This window comes from Littorina saxatilis, linkage group LG1 (assembly GCF_037325665.1).
Source record: "Littorina saxatilis isolate snail1 linkage group LG1, US_GU_Lsax_2.0, whole genome shotgun sequence".
NCBI classification, from domain to species: Eukaryota; Metazoa; Mollusca; class Gastropoda; order Littorinimorpha; family Littorinidae; genus Littorina; species Littorina saxatilis.
This window is the reverse complement of record NC_090245.1, coordinates 46,318,120-46,342,483: the sequence shown is the minus strand read 5'-3', so window position 1 is coordinate 46,342,483 and position 24,364 is coordinate 46,318,120. Positions and strand designations below refer to the sequence as shown.

The 24,364-nt window shown below is 40.8% G+C and overlaps 1 protein-coding gene across 2 annotated transcripts in view; it reads right to left on the bottom strand.

Moving 5' to 3' along the window:
• Window positions 1-23,544, bottom strand: part of LOC138971417 (2,5-dichloro-2,5-cyclohexadiene-1,4-diol dehydrogenase LinX-like) — a 33,147-nt gene extending 9,603 nt beyond the window's left edge. Inside the window, exons 1-7 of one of the 2 annotated variants that reach the window (XM_070344153.1) lie at window positions 23,385-23,544; window positions 20,733-20,872; window positions 15,757-15,849; window positions 15,182-15,320; window positions 14,407-14,447; window positions 13,824-13,893; window positions 8,748-8,784 (exon numbers count right to left, since the gene is read on the bottom strand). In XM_070344153.1, coding sequence (XP_070200254.1) covers window positions 8,748-8,784; window positions 13,824-13,893; window positions 14,407-14,447; window positions 15,182-15,320; window positions 15,757-15,849; window positions 20,733-20,872; window positions 23,385-23,421 — 557 coding nt within the window. In that variant the 5' untranslated portion in view covers window positions 23,422-23,544. The remainder of the gene's footprint in view (window positions 1-8,747; window positions 8,785-13,823; window positions 13,894-14,406; window positions 14,448-15,181; window positions 15,321-15,756; window positions 15,850-20,732; window positions 20,873-23,384) is intronic. The other variant, XM_070344148.1, reaches the window with a different exon arrangement.
• Window positions 23,545-24,364: the final 820 nt, after the last annotated feature.

Here is a 24,364-nt window from a genome sequence, read left to right as displayed (position 1 = left end):
TTTTTTCTTCCCCAAATGCCAAAAAAAGTCTAGGGTCGCGCGAAAAAAAATAGGGTCGGTCGGGTTACCGTAAACAGACTATTTTTTTTTTGGCCTTAGCCATTTTTGTGTGTCTGCAAAATCAGTTCTTGAATCTGTTCTTTGTTATTTGCTTTGAGACTTTATGCGTAATGATTTTTACATTTAGTCAATTGGGCAGGTAGCCCTTGTATATCTATTTGTCAACAGAAGAGGGGTAAAAATGAAGCTGCGAAATTTCGTGGTACTGCTTCATGTGTGGCACCAACTCCCCTAAGGATATGTTATAGTGCCAGAAGTGCAGACAGTAATCACACGATGACTGCGCTGACAGTAGAAGACAAAGGACATTCTGCGAAATCGGTTCTTTGCCTATCTTTTTTCTTAAGGTTTTGTTTTTCAGTCCTTTTTAGACCTAGCCCTTATTTTATTTTTTTTTTTTTTTTTACATTTAAGGCTTATATTGTTATCCGATTTGTTATTTCCTTGGAAAAAATCAAAATATGATGTTGAAAAAAAGACATTTACATAAAATGGCTTAATCAAAATGTTATGACGTATTTATTTATCTTGTGTGTGTGGCAATGTGTGCTTGTTTGTGTGTGAATGAGAGTGTGTGGGTGTATATGTGTGTGTGTGAGACACAGACAGAGCTAGAAAGAGAGTCAGGGTGTGTTTGTATGTGTTCCGAGTTTGACAACACAATGTTCCACTTTACACACCCATGCGTCTAACCTGGAACAAATGCAGACATTTTTTATTATGATCAGTCTGATGAGTTGCGTGACTTTTATTTTATTTTATGTGGTTCGTTTATTTACTGATAGAGTCTAGTATGTGACAATATAAAGAACGCTTTGCAATATCCATTTGTTTGTCCGGTACGGCTGTTTCTCCTTAACTTTTCCAGGTTTAGCGACTTTCCCCTACATGCTTTTTTTCATCCGGCCCTCGCCCATTGAGGGTAACTCGATTAATAACAAGAAGAAATAGAAGTTAAGTTAATTACAATACAATTTATATAATTAACATGTCAAAAAATTAAAAAGACATTTCAAAATGCATTATGAAAATCAAACAATGATGAATATTATCACAGAATTATTTACTTGTTTCCAAGAGAAACAGCATGTAGAATTCCTTGAAGGAAGTTTCACTTTTTACATTTAGTCAAGTTTTGACTAAATGTTTTAACGTAGAGGGGGGAATCGAGACGAGGGTCGTGGTGTATGTGTGTGTGTGTGTGTGTGTGTCTGTCTGTCTGTCTGTGTGTGTGTGTAGAGCGATTCAGACTAAACTACTGGACCGATCTTTATGAAATTTGACATGAGAGTTCCTGGGTATGATATCCCCAGACGTGTTTTTCATTTTTTTGATAAATGTCTTTGATGACGTCATATCCGGCTTTTCGTGAAAGTTGAGGCGGCACTGTCACGCCCTCATTTTTCAACCAAATTGGTTGAAATTTTGGTCAAGTAATGTTCGACAAAGCCCGGACTTCGGTATTGCATTTCAGCTTGGTGGCTTAAAAATTAATTAATGACTTTGGTCATTAAAAATCTGAAAATTGTAAAAACAATGTTTTTTTTATAAAACGCTCCCAATTTACGTTCATCTTATTCTCCATCATTTGCTGATTCCAAAAACATATACATATGTTATATTTGGATTAAAAACAAGCTCTGAAAATTAAATATATAAAAATGATGATCAAAATTAATTTGTCGAAATCAATTTAAAAACACTTTCATCTTATTCCTTGTCGGTTCCTGATTCCAAAAACATATAGATATGATATGTTTGGATTAAAAACACGCTCAGAAAGTTAAAACAAAGAGAGGTACAGAAAAGCGTGCTATCATTCTCAGCGCAACTACTACCCCGCTCTTCTTGTCAATTTCACTGCCTTTGCCGTGAGCAGTGGACTGACGATGCTGCGAGTATACGGTCTTGCTGCGTTGCATTGCGTTCAGTTTCATTCTGTGAGTTCGACAGCTACTTGACTAAATGTTGTGTTTTCGCCTTACGCGACTTGTTTTGTTATGTTTTTAGTTTGTCGGTAGCAAGAGGTCATGCCATTGGTTTATTAAGTACTATAATAGTGTCTTATGTCATAGTTTGTTTTGAGAGAAAGTGAGAGAGAGGGAGAGAGAGCGAGCGACATATAGAGAACTAGAATGAATACCCACTTCGCCGGGTAGCCGGCTTCGCCGGGAAGAAGTATTTAGAGCCGTACGCCGGCTTCGCCGGGTCCGAACAATGGACCCGCCAAGCTTAGGTCCCTCCCAGATTCGTGGAATGGGAACTGCACGAAAATGATTCAGTGGCCATAATGCCATTCCTGACCATATCGAGTCCCATCCTTGTTGACGAATGTAACCGTGTTAATCACCTTTGGAGGCGAACTCCACTCAAACAGGATTGAGCAATTTATAGCTTATCTGTAAGCCCTTTTGAACTGTTATGGCTTTTCAAAGGAAGGCCAGTACATACAAATACGTTAAAATTAATATTAAAAGTCCTACGGTTTTGAGCCATTAAGGACTTGAGTGTTTGTCCGCTTTCAACATACAAATACACAAAAGCCGCCAGACCACATCACAAACAGAACTGAACAATCCCCAGGTGTTGCTCACATAGAGAGAGACACACACACACACACACACACACACACACACACACACACAAACACAGAGAAGCCGTATCTATAGAGAGATAGATGACAGTGTATTTTTCGCGTGGCTATAAATTGATTCGACCTTTGCACTTTTACAGTGAGGATAATTTACGGGTCCAATTTACGTTCTGGACACTGCGGTGACCTTCTAAAAATAGTAACAGAACGCCGGGAATATCCGAAGACACCCCACTCATACTATAGTGCACCATACGAAGGAAGGGAGGTAAACGCTGAAAACCTGGAGAAGATGAGAAGATAAGGAAGAGTTACTTATAATGGTGAAATGAACACAAAAACCAAAATCGCGTCAGCGCTGCGCGCTGAGAGCACGTGTTGAAATATCTCATCGATGATATTGTGTCCGGGGTGTAGCTGAATACGGTGTCCAAATTTGAAAAAGATCCACCGAGAACTTTGGCTTTGGTGTGTCGGTATGGGGGCCCGGGTAGCTGAGGTGGAACCAAAATAGCTGAGGTGGAACCAAAATCGTGAGAGCACGTGTTGAAATATCGACCAGGTTGTGTCCTGTCCCGGGTCTACCTGAATATGCCCACCAAATTTGAAGCAGATCCATCGAGAACTTTGGCCGTGCATCGCGAACTCACACACAGACACACAGACACACAGACACAAGTCGTATATATATATAGAAGAGAGAGAGAGAGAGAGAGAGAGAGAGAGAGAGAGAGAGAGAGAGAGAGAGAGAGAGAGAGAGAGAGAGAGAGAGAGAGTTCATGATTGTGTGCGTACATAACAGTACTGTCTGGTTGGCCAGTACTGTCTGGTCAAATGGGTCACAATAGCCATTTCTGCACTTTCGCTGCTTGTGGAAGACACTTCAAATACTCCTATGATACGAGTACGACAGGGGAGGCTACCGCTCCTTTCACAGCAGACTCTGCACCCGAGTTGTTGGCCTTTAAGTCAACACCGGTGGATTGTGGAATTCTGTTTGTGATGGGGTCTGGTGATTTCTGATTGTCTGTATGTTCATGGAAACCTTCGGGTTTGCATAACAGTTTTTATAGGGCTAAGAAATTAGCCCTAACATTTTCAATCCTGTTTGATTGCACTTCGCCTCCCGAGGTGATCGTAGTGTTACGGCACTCGGTTTCATCTGGCGCTTGCGAGCAGGGATGGGACTCGGCATGATATGTTCAGGTAATGGCATAATATGATCACTGAACATTTTCGTGCTGTTCCCATTCTGCGAACTTGGGATGGACAGTGGTCCCCCGGTTCGGAACTTCGGGACGAAGTTTATTCAAACGGGGGCGATTGTGACAGGGGAGGCTACCGCTCCTTTCACAGCAGACTCTGCACCCGAGTTGTTGGCCTTTAAGTCAACACCGGTGGATTGTGGAATTCTGTTTGTGATGGGGTCTGGTGATTTCCGATTGTCTGTATGTTCATGGAAACCTTCGGGTTTGCATAACAGTTTTTATAGGGCTAAGAAATTAGCCCTAACATTTTCAATCCTGTTTGATTGCACTTCGCCTCCCGAAGTGATCGTAGTCACGTGTTACGGCACTCGGTTACACGAGTGATAAATATCAAGCCTACCGACAAACTGCCACATTTTCGCGTTTCGTCACATTTTCATTTTTATATAATTTTCTCAAGCAATGGAAACTCCCGGGGATTCCTCTTTTACGCGCGCGTCATGAAGCTCGGCTGCAAAATGCACGGGTCGCTATTTTTCATCTGTGCCCTGCTTGTAGCGTTTTGTGGCGAAAGAGGACTTGCGGCAGACAAAGAGGACGAGAAGAATGTAAGCCGGTATACACATATCAGGGCCGGACTCAGTACCGGGGGGGTTATGGGAGTTGCGCAACCCCCCCCCCACCCCCTAGCCTAAACATGTACCTCACTTATTTAAAACATTTTTTACTATTGTTTATTTTATGCCGTTTCATGCAAGGAGCGACCATTTTCCTATCTCAGAATATGACCTACCCATCAGCTTCAGGGGGCTTTGCCCCCTGACCCCCACAAGGGGCTCTGCTCCTTGACCCCGCCCCCCTGGACCACCACTGGCAACCCCCCCTCCTCTTAGCCTAGTCCGGCCCTGCATATATGCAATTGTGGCAAACTATCATTCATTGAATGTGTTGCATTGTAGTTTTTCCCCCCCTCCACCAGCCCCCACCCCCAACACACGCGCACACACACACACACACACACACACACACACACACACACACACACACACACACACACACACACACAGTACAGATAAAGAGAGAGAGAGAGCTAGAGAGAGAGAGAGAGAGAGAGCTGTGGCTCTGACTCATAACCTTGGCCGACTTATAGCATCCTGCTTAATACTAAAGACCGTGTTACATAGTCGTTTTTACATTTAGTCAAGTTTTGACTAAATGTTTTAACATAGAGGGGGAATCGAGACGAGGGTCGTGGTGTATGTGTGTGTGTGTGTGTGTCTGTCTGTCTGTGCGTGTGTGTGTGTAGAGCGATTCAGAGTAAACTACTGGACCGATCTTTATGAAATTTGACATGAGAGTTCCTGGGAATGATATCCCCGGACGTTTTTTTCCTTTTTCGATAAATACCTTTAATGACGTCATATCCGGCTTTTTGTAAAAGTTGAGGCGGCACTGTCACACCCTCATTTTTCAGGCAAATTGATTGACATTTTTGTAAAGCAATCTTCGACGAAGGCCGGACTTCGGTATTGCATTTCAGCTTCTTGGCTTAAAAATTAATTAATGACTTTGGTCATTAAAAATCTAAAAATTGTAATAATTTTTTTTAATATAAAACGATCCAAATTTACGTTCATCTTATTCTACATCATTTCCTGATTCCAAAAAACATATAAATATGTTATATTTGGATTAAAAACAAGCTCTGAAAATTAAAAATATAAAAATTATGATCAAAATTAAATTTTCGAAATCGATTTAAAAAAAATTTCATCTTATTCCTTGTCGGTTCCTGATTCCAAAAACATATAGATATGATATGTTTGGATTAAAAACACGCTCAGAAAGTTAAAACGAAGAGAGGTACAGAAAAGCGTGCTATGCAGCACAGCGAAACCACTACCGCGCTGAACAGGCTCGTCAGTTTCACTCCGTTTTGCACAAGCGGCGGACTACGGTCATTGTGAAAAAATGCAGTGCGTTCAGTTTCATTCTGTGAGTTCCACAGCTTGACTAAATGTAGTAATTTCGCCTTACGCGACTTGTTTCGTTAGTTTCGTTCTGTTAATTCTGTCCGGTTGATTTTTCTTCTACTGGCCATTGTATTACAGACACAAGTGACAAGCATTTGCCAGGTATCAGATGTTCTTGCAGTAAATGTTTACTTAATTTGTGTTAGATGTACTTGACATCAAACTGCATTACAGTCGTATTACATAGTTTACATAATTTATCACCGGTTTCCTATCCGCTTGACTCAGATTTTTCACCATTTTCCATTCTTGTATCAATGTGGATTTTTTGTTTCTGTTGAAAAACTGATTTTAAACAGACAGTTTAAAAGTGAGAGACTTTTAGTGCTTTTGTCTTGAGTGTCTGAGCTTTGAAGCAGCAGGAAATCATGCGGCATTTTCTTCAAATAAACATGATGTCTGCAGTTGACACGCGCGCTCACATAAGAGAGAGAGAGAGGGAGAGAGAGAGAGAGAACTCTGAACACTGAACTCTGAACATTTATTGAATAAACACAAGGCTCATTTCAATGGGGAAATGGGGGGAGGGAAATTCAGCGTAGTACATGTGTCCACAGTGGAGCCGAATAAAGACAACAATAAAACAGTGAAAAACAAAACAACAGAACAGGCAGACAAACATGCCACACGTGAAATACCGTGTTTTTAGGATTGAATGGTGATCATCTTAACTAATGTATTGAGATCTTTTCTTGAACACTTTATACAGAAAGTTCGACACATCCATGACATTCTTATCATCATCCGCACTCATAATTGCTGCCACATCGTCATTGGCTGCAAAAACAGAAAGCTCACTTCTGAACTCGTCATATGCAGTACAGTTCAATAAAACATGTTCTTCGTCTTCGTTTTCAGTCTTACATACTGGACATAATAACTGTTGAGGGGTTACACCGCGTTTGTACCTCATCCTGTGACAGTTTATAGGTGATATACCAAATCTGAATTGGACATAAGCAATTTTAAAGCAACGTAACTGGCTACAATCCACATAATTCTCAATCTTAAACGATCTTTTAAACTTGGCATAGAACACGTATCTCTCTCTCGTCTGGATATCATTATCCCAATCTGCTTTAAAGCGATTAATGAGTCTTTCTCTTAGTGTTCTAAGAAAATTACCAATGTCACCAACGCTTTGTTGCTGCCATGCTTCATTACAGCCATTCTCGCATAGAATGTTCTTTAAATAGAAAGACCAAGATTTTTTACCAGAGTCACACAGAGCACATGACATAAGATACGCTTTACGAGGGAGTCTGTCCTGTGGCATAGCAATCAACCGTAACCAGTACTTCACCACCCTGATTGCTGAGTTAATGAATAGCGGGTGTCTACCCAGATCACCATACACCAGTCTGTTTGGGGTTTGTTGCCCCACACGCAAAAGTCTTTTACACGCAAATAAATGCACTTTCTCAATGTCCCCATAAGCCTGGAAGCCCCAAACCTCTGCCCCATACATTAGAACAGGAAGGGCATCAAAAATCTTGAAGAAGATACTACTTGGGACATCACCAAGTCTGAAGAGACATCTTAAAATCTGCATAGTTCTTACCTTGGCCTTGACGGCCAGCTCACCAATAGCTTTCGTGAGTGATAACTTAGTTGTAAAATGAAGACCTAAATACTTATAGCTATTAACGACTTCTATACGTTCATTACCATATTTCCACTGCTCTCGCTCAGCAAGAAAACCGCTTTTGCGGAAAACTATCACTTTGGTTTTAGACAAATTGACGGACATTCCAAAGTTGTCTGCAAAGTTTTTAAAAATGTTAATCTGCTTTTGGAGACCCCAGGCCGAAAAGGACGTTAAAGCGACATCGTCCGCGAACAAAAGGATTAAAATCTGAATGACATCCGGAGTCAGCCGAACACCATGTATTCCCTTTTCAGAGACCTCTACGGCTAGTTCATTTATCAAAAATGAGAATAATGTTGGTGAAAGGACACACCCCTGCCTTACACCAATGGGACACTCGAAAAAGTCTGTAATGCTGTCCGGACAGCGCACACACGAGCGAACTGATTTATACATACTTTGTAAAATCCTCAACATTTTCCCACCAACCCCAGCTTTTCGCAGTGTGTTCCAAAGAATTGCTCTGTTTACGCAATCGAATGCTTTACGAAAGTCAACGAAACATACATACAACTTTCCAGACCGTTGAGAGAGAGAGAGAGAGAGAGAGAGAGACAGAGAGAGAGACAGAGACAGAGACAGAGAGAGACAGAGCGAGCGAGAGACAGAGGCGAGCGAGAGAGAGAGAAAGAGGGAGGAAGAGAGAGAGAGATAAAGAGAGAGAGAGAGATAAAGAGAGAGAAAGAGGGAGGAAGAGAGAGAGAGAGAAAGAAAGAGAGAGAAAGAAAGAGAGAGAGAGAAAGAGAGAGAGAGAGAGAGAGAGAGAGATGGAGGGGGGTGGAGAGAGAGTGAGTCAACCCGAAAAGAAAAGCCGGATAGCGATATTGACTTAACAACTGTGTCAGTGTGGGTGAAAGACTACACGCTACCAGCCAGTACAGCTAGAGGCTGTGTGTTTTTGCCGTGAGCGTACTGGCTTCGCTCATAACTGGTTTTTTTACTTTTTGGGTTTTTTGTTTGTTTAATGGCATCATTGCTTGAGCATCTCGCGACGGCTACAATGTTAGACCTGTGTACGGGACGCTTTAAAACTGCTCGCAAAGGCAAAAGAAGTTTCGTTCAGGGAGAAGTCCTTACTTGTTCACTGCTATCCAGATAGTACTGGTTTGCCAGGTAATACTGTAACGTACGTACATTTACTGCTGTGAATGCGAATGTGTGTGTGTGTGTGTGTGTGTGTGTATGTGTGTGTTTGTGTGACTTACTTCACCGAGTTAACTCGCACACCTTCGGGCGCCAACTCTGTGAAGAAAAAAGAGAGACGAGAGATAAAGTACAAAGATAGTGCGTTTTTGCAGCTATAATAGAAATTGAAAGTCCGGATATATGCATTAAAACTACGGTGAGAAAAAAAAGTTAATAAGGAAGAGAGTGCTTACTTTCTTTGAAAAAGGCACTACTGTCTTTGTTTTCAGTTAGACCTGAGCGGTTTTTAAAGTTTACCTTTCTAACGCAAAACACATAAATTATGGCTAGCGTTTTCTTCCCGTTCGCAGCCTGAGTGACGACAAGAGTAATTGTACTGTTAAATGCAGCACAAGGCCGACATTAAGATAATCAGGCGGACAGACAGAAACGATATAGGAGAGAGAGAGAGAGAGAGAGAGAGAGAGAGAGAGAGAGAGAGAGAGAGAGAGAGAGAGAGAGAGAGAGAGAGAGAGAGAGAGAGAGAGAGAGATAAAGAGAGAGAGAGAGATGACAATGACAATTCTTTATTTTACGAGGGTAACAGAATAAGCATTGGTATACTTTTTTGCATCTGGCCCTCGCCCTAAAGAGGGACTAAATCTACTATAATAACTACTACTACATACTTACATAATTAGTAAAACAGTATAAGTTTATGTACATAAGTGCATTATATGAAACATTGTAGTTTATAAATGTTCATGACAAGGTGTAAAGCAAAAATTTGCAAGTCAATTAGAGTCAGAATACTATGCAATAGTACATCAACTCTGCAAGACAACGGATATTATGCAGAGCATCATAATTTCGTGAACAAAACAATAAATCAAAAGTGAGTGACTGTGTCCCAAAGGACATAACAATCAAGAATATACTATTTTCATTAAATGGGATATATGTGGTACTGGGTGGCCGAGTGGTAACGCACTTGCGCTCGGAAGCGAGAGGTTGCGTGTTCAGGCCTGGGTCAGGCCGCAATTTTCTCCCCCCTTTCCTAACCTAGGTGGTGGGTTCAAGTGCTAGTCTTTCGGATGAGACAAAAAACCGAGGTCCCTTCGTGTACACTACATTGGGGTGTGCACGTTAAAGATCCCACGATTGACAAAAGGGTCTTTCCTGGCAAAATTGTATGGGCATAGATAAAAATGTCCATCAAATACCCGTGGGACTTGGAATAAAATAAAAAAAATTCCATCTCACACGGCATTAAGTCTCAGGAAACATGAATACACGCATGCAGGAAAAAAAAATATGGGTAGCGCCGTATGTATGGCAGCTCGCTTTCCCCGGGGAGAAAGCAGCCCGAATTTCCATGAGGGTAACCTCACTGGACTGTAAATCTTATCCAATCCAATCCAATCCAATCCAATATATTTGTTTTTGAAAGAATCTGTGCTGGTAGCTTCCCGTAAGGCATTCGGAAGAGCGTTCCAGAGACGGCCACCTGGAGAGAGAGAGAGAGAGAGAGAGAGAGAGAGAGAGAGAGAGAGAGAGAGAGAGAAAGAGAAAGAGAAAGAGAACGAGAACGAGAACGAGAACGAGAACGAGAGAGAGAGAGAGAGAGAGAGAGAGAGAGAGAGAGAGAGAGAGAGAGAGAGAGAGAGATCAAATCAAATCAAATCAAATCAAATTTTATTTTTCGAGGGTTGTGGCATAAGCAATACAACGAGCTTTTTTTCAACCAGCCCTCGCCCAGAGAGGGGACTAATCTAATCACTTATTCCCCCCTCTGCTTCTTTACCTCTGTAAACTTGTAGAGCTAGTTATTTTTCGATAATGACCCAGCAACCAAACAAATAACGAGCCAGCAACAGCCTGAATCCTCGATAGTGCAATGGGTTGAGAAGCTGTTCTGTTTCGGTACTACTTTTGCGACTGAAAAGTTCCGAACGCTCTATACGTACGAAGTATACATCTCTGGAGCAAACAATACAAACATACCGCATTTAAATTAACAACTACAGGCCTGAACACATGAATCTCCATATAAAATCCATGAGTTCGGTTGTTTTCTGAATCTAGATCTGCCGTGAACAAACCGTTCATCACAAGCAAATTCCCAAGGCAAGTAACTCATACTCTGGCGACAAGAGTAGTTCCCCTTCTTTTAACGCAGTTTCTTCGACAACACTGACTGCAATCCGATGGTCAGTTTTCAACAATATTTCATTTTATAAACAGATCACACGCAACCAAATGCACACATCTCATCAATTTAAACAACATAAAGCGGTTTCATACACTATTTTCTCCAGAAAACTGAACTTCATACAGTAATTAACGTTGGAACACGGGTGCAAAAGTTCGTCTGCTAGTCCCATTTGACGAAAGAACATTTAATAAGCGATACTAAAACATAAACAGAACACACAATATCTGCCTTTACCGCCACAGCAGAATAATAGCATATCTGTGTACTTGATTTTAGTCCAAAACAGGGAAACTGAAAAGAAGTGTTAACAGAATGGAATGATTTGCACGGAACTATACAACCGCGCATTAATCGATCGCCTGCGCAGGTTGACTGGTTGAGTGATTCGGATTCGATCAAACTTTCGCACAAAAACTCCTGTTTTTTTGGAATAACTGAAGAAAGGAGGAATAAAGAGGTTACACACCTCGTCTCAGTGATTATTAAAAATAATGGTCTCAGTTCGCGGTCATGAAAAAGCTCGCTGAAGCTCGCATTTTTCATGATCCGCTAACTTCGACCATTATTTTTAATAATCACTGAGACTCGGCATGTAACCTCTACATATTTACACGGATATTCACGTATAAAAAAAGGTATAGAAAAACAACAACATATGAATATTTACATATTACATATTATACACAAATATATGTAACGTAGTGAAAACAATGCTGAATACACATGCATGAGTAAATGTGTTATCAAAGCTTTGAGTGTTTTTGTGTGGATATAATGAACACTGATGCTTTGGACAAATGAAAATATAACTAAACGAAGTCTTCCATCACTGTGATTTTTCGTAATTTAACATTAAATACAATGAAAGGTGTTTTTTGAAAGTATTGAGACTCATTGGGACTCTCACAAATTCCGGGAGAGAATTCCACAGGACGCTACCAGAATAGGCTTAGCTTGACTTGAAGAGATCTATCCTTGGAATTGGGACGTTAAACTTTCGGTTTGGTTTGACTTTAAAGTTTGCAACGAAAGTTCGTGGTGCACGACCGGAAAGTATTTTGTGAAGGAGCACGCCTTCATTTAATTTAAATCTTTCTTTTAATGGGAGAATCTTAAGTTTTTTATAATCATCAAATACAAGACTGGATTGTTTCAGTAAAATAAGTTTTAGCGCTCGCCTATGTAAACTCTACAATAGTTTTAAAATATTAGCACTGGCAGAGTCCCAGATGGTCGAACAATAATCTGTGATGGTTTGTATATATGCGTTAAAGTATAATAACCTTGAGTGCTGATCTAGAAAGTGTTTAATTCTATTTAACTGATATATTTTTCTCGACATTGTTTTACATAACGACCGAACATGATGGGCCCAAGACAAATTATTATCGATATTTACTCCCAAAACTTTATGATCTCCAACCTCCTCTATTGCGTCGTTACCAATTAATATGGAATGAGGATTGTTTCGTATGTTTTGCCTCTTTTGTCTTGTTGTTATTAACATGTATTTGGTCTTTTTAGGGTGAAGACTCATGTGGCTATACTCCGTCCAATGAATATCATCTACACTGTTCTGCAACGATGAATAAACTTTGTCTAATTTTTTTTATCAGTAGTGTGTAGGGTCGTATCGTCAGCAAAGAGTTCGCAGTCATCATTAATACTAAGAGGAAGATCATTAATATACAGGGAAAAGAGTAGTGGTCCAAGGACAGAACCCTGGGGAACCCCGTATAACACAGGTCTTTTGCTGGATACGGTTGAATTGTGTGGACATGTGTGGGTGTGTGTGTGTGTGTGTGTGTGTGTGTGTGTGTGTGTGTGTGTGGACATGTGTGGGTGTGTGTGTGTGTGTGTGTGTGTGTGCATCATAATTGTTGTGTATACTGAGAGTTCGTTCCTGTAAGAGCCTCTGGATTTTTGTAACATTTATGTTTTGTTTTTGGTTTTTGTTGTAAAGTGTTTATGATTGTGTTCTATTCCGTCAATGGCGTCATTCTGGTAATGATGTTGTTATTGCTTTTGTAAAGCGCTTTGTGTGTTCGAAAGCGCTATAGAAATCACCATTATTATTATTATTATTATTAATTAACGCAGACAGACTGCTCTCGCCCGGCTAAGAAAGAGGAGAGCAGGCATAAGGTTTGGGGTGACATTCTATATTCAACTAATTTTCTTAATAGTAGTTCATGATTAATAACGTCGAAAGCTTTAGCAAAATCGACGAATAGGACACCACAGAGTTGATTATTATTAATGCTACTAAGCCAACTTTCAAGAAGGTTTGTTAATGCTGTGTGGCACGAATGATTTTCTCTAAAACCTGACTGGTTGGAATGTATAAGATTGTATTTCTTCAAATGAGTGGTCAAGTGTGCAAATATGTGTTTTTCAAGTGGTTTTCATAAAACAGGAAGAATTGAGATTGGTCTGTAATTGGCGGGGTCAGAAGAACTACCTGATTTAAATAGCGCGATTACTTTCGCCTCCTTTAATTTGTTGGGAAAGTAGGATTTGTCAAGGCACAAATTATAAACATATGTAAGGGATTCTGCAATAAAAGGGGCAGACAACTTCAGAATTTTCCCATCAAGATTATCCAGAGAGAGAGAGAGAGAGAGAGAGAGAGAGAGAGAGAGAGAGAGAGAGAGAGAGAGAGAGAGAGAGAGAGAGAGAGAGAGAGAGAGAGAGAGAGAGAGAGAGAGAGAGAGAGATAGAGAGAGATAGAGATAGAGAGAGAGAGAGAGATGGAAAACGACCAATAAGGCAGACAGTCGGACAGACAGACAGAAAAACAGGCAGACACACAGGCGGACGGACGGACAGACAGGCGGACAGACAGACACACACACACACACATACACACACACACACACACACACACACACACACACACACACACGGAGAGACAGCAAGACCGAGAGAAATGTAAACTTACCCAAAGCAAGGACCTTGGTAAACATGTCGAGCGCCGCTTTAGTCATACAGTAGGCGCCACAACCTGTCCGCTAATAGATAGACCAGTGTCAATGTACGCTTTAGTCATACAGTAGGCGACACAACCTATATACTAATAGATAGACCAGTGTCAATGTACGCTTTAGTCATACAGTAGGCGCCACAACCTGTCCACTAATAGATAGACCAGTGTCAATGTAAGACGTTTAGAGATGAACAGCAAGACAAAGCGAATGACATAATGTGCAGCATTTCCGTTTACATTTCTACGCGAAATAATTTTGCGTCAATTCGGCAACGCACACGTTGCTTACAGACAGGCGAAGCAAAAGAATAAGTTATTGTTGTAAACGTCTCTCTCTCTCTCTCTCTCTCTCTCTCTCTCTCTCTCTCTCTCTCTCTCTCTCTCTCTCACACGCACACACACCAACACACACACACACACACACACACACAAACACACACATACACAAAGAGAGAGAGACACACACACATACACACACACACACACACACACACACACGCACACACACATACACACACACAAAGAGACGCCTTCTTACCGGTACGAAGCTGACGTGGCTGGACACATTGACGATGTTTCCTGTGTAAAGATCGAAGAGGAAACAGTTAGAGAACAATCTTGCACACAAAAGCTTTTTCTCCCTTAGTTTTACACTTTAAGTTAATTTTGGGCGAAATGTATTCCGACTTACTGGGAATCGAAACGAGTGTGATGTTGTTTGTGTGTTTGTGTTTGTTGAGCGATTCCTAGAAAACTAGTCGAGAGATGGTACACTTTTAATGTGGACTTCTCCAGATGGCATTACCAGATATTTTCTCGGGGTTTGGATAAATGTCCTTGACCTTGATGACATCATTTCCGGTTTAAAAAAAAGTTGAGGTGGAACTGAGTGTGGCGACCGCATTCTTTAACTCAAATTGATCGACATTTTTGGCCAAACATTGTTGGATTACGTCCGGACAATCGGATTGCAGTTCAGCTTCAGAAAAAAACACCCAAATTAATTAATTTGCTAACTAATTCTCGACCTCAAATTGAAATCGAAATTACTGTATTTAGCTAAACAAGTACGGCGACTGCCTCAGAGCTAACGCATACATCTGTTTAGTCGTAGTCTGTTCTTCGCAGAAGAAATAACGTCTCTAAATATTTGTGTCTTGTTTGTTAGTTTGTTTGCTATTTCGGTTTTTTTCTTCTTTTTCTGTTGTTTCTTATTTTTGAGGAAGAAAGAATGTATGTTTGTTTGTTATTCTTTGTTTCTATGTGAGGTGCATCCAAGAAAGTGTCCAAAAACGCGGATGACGTTATCTGACCTTTGACCTTGAGCAGGTGGGGTACGGCCAATTTGGTGAGGGCCACTTGGGCAGTGAGGTTGAGGTCAAACTGTGTGTGGTAGCTGTCCATGCCGGGGTCACTCAGTTGACCGGGCACCAGACTCCCAGCGTTGTTGACCTGAGTGTAGAACGATTACATTTCTGGTGAAGCAAGCAGCGCATACTTGCTGCATTCCTTCAAAGTTTAAACGTTTTGCTTATTAAAGTTATGGCTTTTCTCCCTCCAAAACACGCTATTTTTTAGCTAGAGATCTGGCAAAAAAAGTTCCAGCTGTGTTTAGTAGACTTTACTTACAAATAGGCCCGGCACGCACGCACGGACGCACACACGCGTGCACGCTCGCATACGCACAACACAAAATGGAAAACAAATCCGTAACAGAGAGACTGCGAACGTGCCAAACATCCAGACTAAAAACGCAAGAATGGTATACTTTATGAGATTATTTCGTTTTGTCAACCAGTGTTTAAACGTTCCGACCATAATTATACCAACCATTACGCTTCGGTGTATCTGATCACATTATAAAAATCGACCAAACCGTCAAACTGACCAGCACATCGAGTTGTCCAAAGGTGTCCACAGTCCTGGTCACTAGCTGATTTCTGAACGTCTCGTCCGTCAGATCGCCAACAGTGGTCAGTACCTGTACAGGTTGTCGAATAATTATTCAGAATTAGTATTTCGCTTGTACCGTAGTAGCTGTAATGACCTGTAATAATAACAGCACAGAGATGTTTCTGGTATGGAATGAAAGAAGACTATTTTTTCTACTCACACAATCAAATAATATAACTGTATCTTGTCTTCTCTCTTCTCAGTTTGCGATCAACGCATAAGACATCGGGGCTCCAAAAATATGTGCGAAATTCAGTGTCACACCAACTGAAGTAAAGGCAGCTTCGCGTAATAATTTCTGATTGATGATTATGTTTTGTTGGTTCCACGTACGGTAGTCGAGTTAAAACCAAAAATTGCAGAGAATGTACTTTTGTTCGTGCCATTACATTAAAACATTTTTTAATTGGGCTTTTCCCGTGAAATATGCTGACGTTTTAGTACTAATTTTTTTCTATGAGAAAGCCCAGTGTATCGGGATTTAAAAGTAACGTTTTATGTTTACATTTTGCCAGGGATTCGGATGTAATTTGCTTCTTACTGATGACGACCCTACTTGCGGACAATATTTTGAATTTGGTCATAGATACAAACTGACAGGTACGGCAGTCTATTTGGTGGTAATGCTGACAACATTACGATAAACCCACCGGGAGCTTTCTTTTAAACCCACGTTTTGAACAAATACTGATTCTGATGATTAGAGTGGATGAGCAAAAAGGCATTGTATTCGCACTCAGTGAATGTGACGAAATAGCGGAATTGCTTCGGCGTCGACCGTTTTATTTCAGTTGAAATTACCATTTTGCATACTGCTACACTTTCTGAATATGCTCAAACCACAAGCAATTGACTTAATTTCTTGGTTTTGCCAGGGCGCAACGCACAGTGCAGTCACCCGTGTTCATTTTTCGACGAAAATCCTGATTACCTGACTCTTGTTTTGTATCATGCACGGCGTGTTTTCACAATATCGGCTCACAAAGTATGCTTCCCTACCGAGAAGGCTGTCTTAGGCTGTAGTTGCAACCTTTTATTCTATAATTAATCTATTTGAAGTTGTCAAAAATCACAAGTTGTGTCAATAAAGCCTTATTTTGCAACCAAGGGCAATAGCTGTCGTCTGGTAGAGTCAAAGGGAGATCATTCACACATCGACCGTGGTTTTCAGATAGAGTTTGTTTGTTTGTTTCTGTTTGTTTCCCAGTCGACCACGAAGGGCCATATCAGGGCGGTGCTGCTTTGACATATAACGTGCGCCACACACAAGACAGAAGTCGCAGCACAGGCTTCATGTCTCACCCAGTCACATTATTCTGACACCGGACCAACCAGTCCTAGCACTAACCCCATAATGCCAGACGCCAGGCGGAGCAGCCACTAGATTGCCAATTTTTTTAAAGTCTTAGGTATGACCCGGTCGGGGTTCGAACCCACGACCTCCCGATCACGGGGCGGACGCCTTACCACTAGGCCAACCGTGCCGGTTTTCACATAGAGCACTCAATAAACTTCACACTGATATGTAATATGCTGTGAATTTTGTATGCTATGAAATAATACACCTTGTTGAAATCAGAGGCAAAATTCTCAATAATTTATAGACAAACTGTAACAGCAATTTGTTGGGATGAGCAGTGGGTAGGCCTACTAATCTATTGCCACCATTTCAAAATATCCTTCTCCTTTCCCTCCCTCCCTCCCTCCAACCCTCCACCCGCCCACTAAGAAAAGAAAAAGAAAACAAGAATGAACAGACCGGGCCTGGGGAAATGTCACACTTCGTCCTTACAATTAAATAAAAAGTTTAAAAAACAATGGAATGATTGTTGAACGTAAGAGTAATTAATTATGTTAAAAGGGTACATTGTGACATACTGAAGCTTACAATATTTCAATCTCAGTAGAAGACAGACCGCAAGTCAGAATGTTGTGCTAAATGTTCGCTGGAAGGGTATCTGAGACAAGAGAGAGATAGAGGGATTAATTACGCCTCTCGGCTTGCACTGAACCGGTGTAACACGAAATTTTTACTCCACGAAAAATTTACTCCGGAGTAAATATTTCGTACGAAATTCTTACTCCGAGTACACTTTTCGTACGAGAAAAGAACTCCCCAAGGCACGAAAAAATTACTCCCTCCACGAAATTTTTACTCCCCATTTTTTTCACTTCCAGTAAAAAATCTCGTACGCAATAATGGGATGCGGGCGAAGGGATAATGCCAAAAAGTGATCTCGCGCACACGAATGTTGCGCTACCCTCCTTCCACCCCTTCCACCACCAAGACTAACAGGGGACAAGGGAGTAAAAATGTCGTACACCTGGCATGGGAAGTTAAATTGGTCGTGTTGGGGGGAAGTAATTTATTCGTTATTCATTCGTCAGGGGAGTAACATTTTTGTACGAAATGTTTACTCGGAACTCACCTGTCTTGGGGAGTAATTTTCTCGTGCAATGGGGGAGTGCTTTTTTCGTAAAGGGAGTAACTTTTTCGTACGAAATGTTTACTCCGGAGTAAAAATCTCGTGGGAGTAATTTTCTCGTGTTACACCAGCAGTCTTTCTCGTTACCCTCGTCAGGGAAGTGTGCTTGCACCGAAATGTTGCCCCCCCCCCCCCCCCACGCCCTCACACCACAAAGATATAGACTGAGACCCTAACAAAAACATCCCCCTCTGCTAACAGCTAATTGCCTAACATGAGACTGATAGCAGGCGTCTGCGTTTATACTTTGTGGAAGAGTACACTCGTTGAAAAAACCCAGCTGCTGCAAAGTTCAGAGACCTATGATAAGCAGACTACATTTTATATAAACTGTATATACACGCTCAAGCCCTTCGACGTCACAGGTCGAATTCTTTCTCCGGATTTGTGTATGCACATAAAGGTATGAATGAAGCCGGAAATAGCTTGACTTTTCTATGAACTTAAAGGTACTGAACTTGTCAAATCCAGGTGCACGGAGCCCCTGGGGCTTTTAGTTATACCTCAGGCAGCTATCCGTTAGAAGAACTACCAAGTGGCATTGACTTGCACCCAATGCAAAGAGTCAAGAACTGCGATTTTTTTTACGAATTAATTTCGTATTCGGACCCGGCTGGTCTTGGCCTATTTTTGGATCTAAATTTAGATCAGGTAGATCACCACATCATGCACAAAAAGACACGTCACAAGCAAACTATGTCAGACGTCATCATGAGTTTGTGTAAAACAAAATGGAGGCCGGAATCACTCAGTTGAATCGAACTCCGACCAAACACCAACGTAATAACTAGGTTAATATATGCACTCGCGTGAACAAGAAACTGTCGAGCTTCACAGATGTCGTCGTTGGGTAGTTTTGGGTTTGTTTTACTACCATAGGAGGATTTTTGAACTGTAAATGCACTCAGTTGCAACAAAAACGCAAAACGAAGGCTGTGAGCTGCACTGTGCCTTTAAATGAGGCGCGTAAGGGTGTACATTTACACATGTTTGGTACGTTAGGGATAGCCTACTCCCGGCCAATAAACAGTCTCAAAGAGCTACACAGTTCGTTTCAGGACGGTTTGTACTGATGTCATCAGTCGTATCAGGAATACCTTACAATTAACATTTGAACGTTTATTTATTTAAAATTGTAAACGCTGTGTTTGGTAATACATGCAAACTGCAAATTCTCTAAAGAGCGATTTTGTTTTTGTTTCGTCCTAGTTTAGTTTTATATTTTCCCTGACAGCGATGCTGACAATCTCACACATTTGCCACATGATAGATTAAAGCTTTGCGGAGAACCTGAATAGACGTACTCTGGAAATAACTCTGTCGGGTTTGTACGGGTTGCGAAAGAGTGAATACTCTTGCTTTTAGTGAGACAAGCCTTCAACACGTGCTCCTTGTCCACGAGTTTCAGACACAGAGATATAATCTATATTTCAGACACAGCCCTCGCTCGTGACTGACCTATGATATCACGTGGGAAAGTTTGACTCACTGAAAGCTAGAGTATTCCCTCTTTCACAACCCATACAAACCCGACAGAGTTATTTCCGAACATCGTCTCTTCGTACGGGTTTCATCTGCTGGTTACGGCGAAAATACCGACAGAATAAATCGATTCACAGAATTGGGACTGACTCTTATGCAGACGAGTTTGCATTATGAAATCGTTTTCCTATTTACATTGATTTTATTTGATTAGCATAGCTACGGAGCATTTTCGAGTTTATTAATGTAGGTGTGTCTTAATTACAGCACAACGAATGTCACTTTGCGTTTTGAGCTTAAATTCACCAGAAATCTTTTTCAAAGTGGTGGCAATACGATATCTTTAAGAATAGAAGAATTACAAAACCTGCTTAAACACTATCAACTTAAAAGAAACGGCGTCACTTTGGTATGCACATGCGGCTCTTCCTCGTATACGAAGTAGGCATAGGCGACAGAGAAGTTTTGGAATTGTGTATGCGAACCCTTGCTGGCTCCGTACTTGAGGCCTCAATTGAATGAAAACTACACATAATGTAGAACGATATTACGGATATTTATCTTGCGAAAATCCAACTTTCGTTCTAAGCGCCTTACAATTATAGGAAAAAAATACAAACACAAATCAACAGTTCTTAAACATAGGCTAAGAGTAATATATGTATATAAAATAATAATAATAATAATAATAATAATAATAATACGAGAATTTATAACGCGCACATATCTCACCACACGGCGACTCAAGGCGCACCCATACACATTCTTTCGCATTAACAACTCATGCACACTCACGTACACTTACGCATAAATTACATGAAGATGACAAGGCAACAACACAAACAGAGACACGGCACTCAAAAGTAAGTTAAAACAAAAGAATATTCCAAAAAATAATTATGTACATGGCTATTTATAACAAAGTGAATTGTCTCTGACTTACATCGCTTTCCTTCAGTCCCGCCTGTACACATTTGCTGACCACACCCTTCAGTTTGGCCTCGTCTCTGCCGGTCAGTGACAGACGCGCCCCCCGGTCAGCGAAGTGGACAGCGGTCCCCGCCCCCAGTCCAGCGCTTGACCCTGGCCGCAGTGAAGAGAATTTAGAGATATGGGGTACATTGTACAAGAAAAAGAACAAAACTTCTTCTTCTTCGTTCATGGGCTGAAACTCACACGTTCACTCATGTTTTTGCATGAGTGGGTTTTTACGTGTATGACCGTTTTTACCCCGCCATTCTGGCAGCATACGCCGATTTCGGGGGAATGATGCTGGGTATTTTCGTGTTTCTATAACCCACCGAACTCTGACATGCATTACAGGATCTTTTCCGTACGCACATGGTCTTGTGCTAGCGTGTACACACAAAGGGGGATAAGGCACTAGCAGGTCTGCACATAAGTTGACCTGGGAGATCGGACAAATCTCCATCCAACAACAACAACAACAACACAACAACAAAACAACAACAACAACAACAACAACAACAAAAACAACAAAGAGATAAAACATAAATGGACAAAAACATACAAACACTCACACATAAAACGGAAACAAATCAAAACGACCCATATATTGAAACTACATACAAATGGGTCATAGGTACCCGACCGAACAAAGTGTCACTTACAATCTTTCCTCCAAAATTCACGTGATCCTTTGTACATTACTAAATGTTTTAACATAGAGGGGGAATCGAGACGAGGGTCGTGGTGTATGTGTGTGTGTGTGTGTGTGTGTGTGTGTGTGTGTGTGTGTGTGTGTGTGTATGTGTGTGTGTGTGTGTGTATGTGTGTGTGTGTGTGTGTGTGTGTGTGTGTGTGTGTGTGTGCGTGTGTGTGTGTGTAGAGCGATTCAGAGTAAACTACTGGACCGATCTTTATGAAATTTTACATTAGAGTTCCTGGGTATGATATCCCCAGAGCAATTTTTCATTTTTTCGATAAATGTCTTTTATGACGTCATATCCGGCTTTTTGTAAAAGCTGAGGCGGCACTGTCACACCTTCATTTTTCAATCAAATTGATTGAAATTGTGGCCAAGCAATCTTCGACGAAGGCCGGACTTCAGTATTGCATTTCAGCATCGAGGCTTAAAAATTAATTGATGACTTTGGTCATTAAAAATCTGAAAGTTGTAATTAAAATTATTTTTTTTATAAAACGATCCAAAATTACTTTTATTTTATTTTTCATCATTTTCTGATTCAAAAAACATATAAATATGTTATATTCGGATTAAAAAAAGCTCTGAAAATTAAAAATATAAAAATTATGATTAAAATTAAATTTCCGAAATTGTTTTAAAAACAATTTAATCTTATTCCTTGTCGGTTCCTGATTCCAAAAACATATAGATATGATATGTTTGGATTAAAAACACGCTCAGAAAGTTAAAACGAAGAGAGGTACAGTAAAGCGTACTATGCAGCACAGCGCAACCGCTACCGCGTTAAACAGGCTCGTCACTTTCACTGCCTTTTGCACTAGGGGCGGACTACGGTCATTGTGAAAAAATGCAGTGCGTTCAGTTTCATTCTGTGAGTTCCACAGCTTGACTAAATGTAGTAATTTCGCCTTACGCGACTTGTCTTTATCTACGTCCGTTTATCTATTTTTGCGATTCTGTTTTATGGTTAGTACGATATATTAACACGAACATAAGTAAGGATCATATCAAGTCTTATAAACGTTCACAAAAGAACAACCTTAAAAAAAAACAAGCAACAAAACTTATAATAGCCTCCCCCTACATTCACATTATGAGATCATGAAATTATATAGAAGCTTGAAAGCATTCCCACCCTCCTTCGGACATTGCTGAAAATAAAAAAGTGCAAAATCGTAAAATAAGGGGCTCTCCAGAATTATCAGTTTCTTGAGCTTTGAAAATGAAGAAGAACACGTCTCTCAGGAAAAGCATGATCAGATTCTTGAGCTTTGAAAATGCTTGGCGGAATAAAAAGTCTGAAGAACACGCCTCTTTCAGTAAAAGCATTAAAGGCACAGTGCAGCTCACAGCCTTCGTTTTGCGTTTTTGTTGCAGCTGAGTGCATTTATAGTTCAAAAATCCTCCTATGGTAGTAAAACAAACCCAAAACTACCCAACGACGACATCTGTGAAGCTCGACAGTTTCTTGTTCACACGAGTGCATAACTTAACCTAGTTATTACGTGGTGTTTGGTCGGAGTTCGATTCAACTGAGTGATTCCGGCCTCCATTTTGTTTTACATAAACTCATGATGACGTCTGACATAGTTTGGTAGTGACGTGTCTTTTTGTGCATGATGTGGTGATCTACCTGATCTAAATTTAGATCCAAAAATAGGTCAAGACCAGCCGGGTCCGAGTACGAAATTAATTCGTAAAAATAATCGCAGTTCTTGACTCTTTGGGTGCAAGTCAATGAAACTTGGTAGTTCTTCTAACGGATAGCTGCCTGAGGTATGACTAAAAGCCCCAGGGGCTCCGTGTACCTGAATTTGACAAGTTCAGTACCTTTAATTCTATCTGATATTCTGATATGCAAAATAATAAGCCGTACATTGGCTACAAAATTCAGAATTGTTCAGGAAAAATACAACATGTCGATACCTGTGATCAAGATAACTTTCCCCTTGAAATCATCCATGCTTCCAACCAGCTGCTGACAACTCGACTCGCCAAACCGAAGTGCAAGCGGGTTATGCTGCAAAGGGAACACGCACGCTCAGTGTGTTGCAGGGTGTTCTCAGTTCTCTCGCCCGCTCGTTCAACTTCGGGGCAAGGTATAACACGCAGGGTATTAATACGCGAGGAAATAGATACATGACATAGCATAGCATAACATAAATGACTGTCTGCGTGAAGTATCCACGGTGGCTTCAGTTTTGTTCTGGCTTTCTTGCGTGCTGGTTATGTTTATGTTTATGTTGTTGTTGGTGGTGATGGTGGTGGTGGTTGGGTTACTATTCTAATATTGTTGCTTTTTACATTTAGTCAAGTCAAGACTAAATGTTTTAACATGGAGGGGGAATCGAACATGGAGGGGGAATCGAGACGAGGGTTGTGGTGTATGTGTGTCTGTGTGTGTGTGTGTGTGGCTGTGTGTGTGTCTGTGTCTGTGTCTGTGTGTGTCTGTGTGTGTGTAGAGCGCTTCAGAGAAAACTACTGGGCCGATCTTTATGAAATGTTACATGAGAGTTCCTGGGTATGATATCCCCAGAGCAATTTTTCATGTTTTCGATAAATGTCTTTGATGACGTCATATCCGGCTTTTTGTAAAAGTTGAGGCGGCACTGTCACACCCTCATTTTTCAATGAAATTGAATGAAATTGTGGCCAAGCAATTTTCGACGAAGGCCGGACTTTGGTATTGCATTACAGCATGGAGGCTTAAAAATTAATCAATGACTTTGGTCATTAACAATTTGAAAATTGTAATTAAAATACATATTTTATGAAACGATCCAAAAACAATTTCATCTTATTCTTCATCATTTTCTGATTCCAAAAACATATAAATATGTTATATTCGGATTAAAAACAAGCTCTGAAAATTAAAAATAGGAAAATTATGTTAATTTCCGAAATCG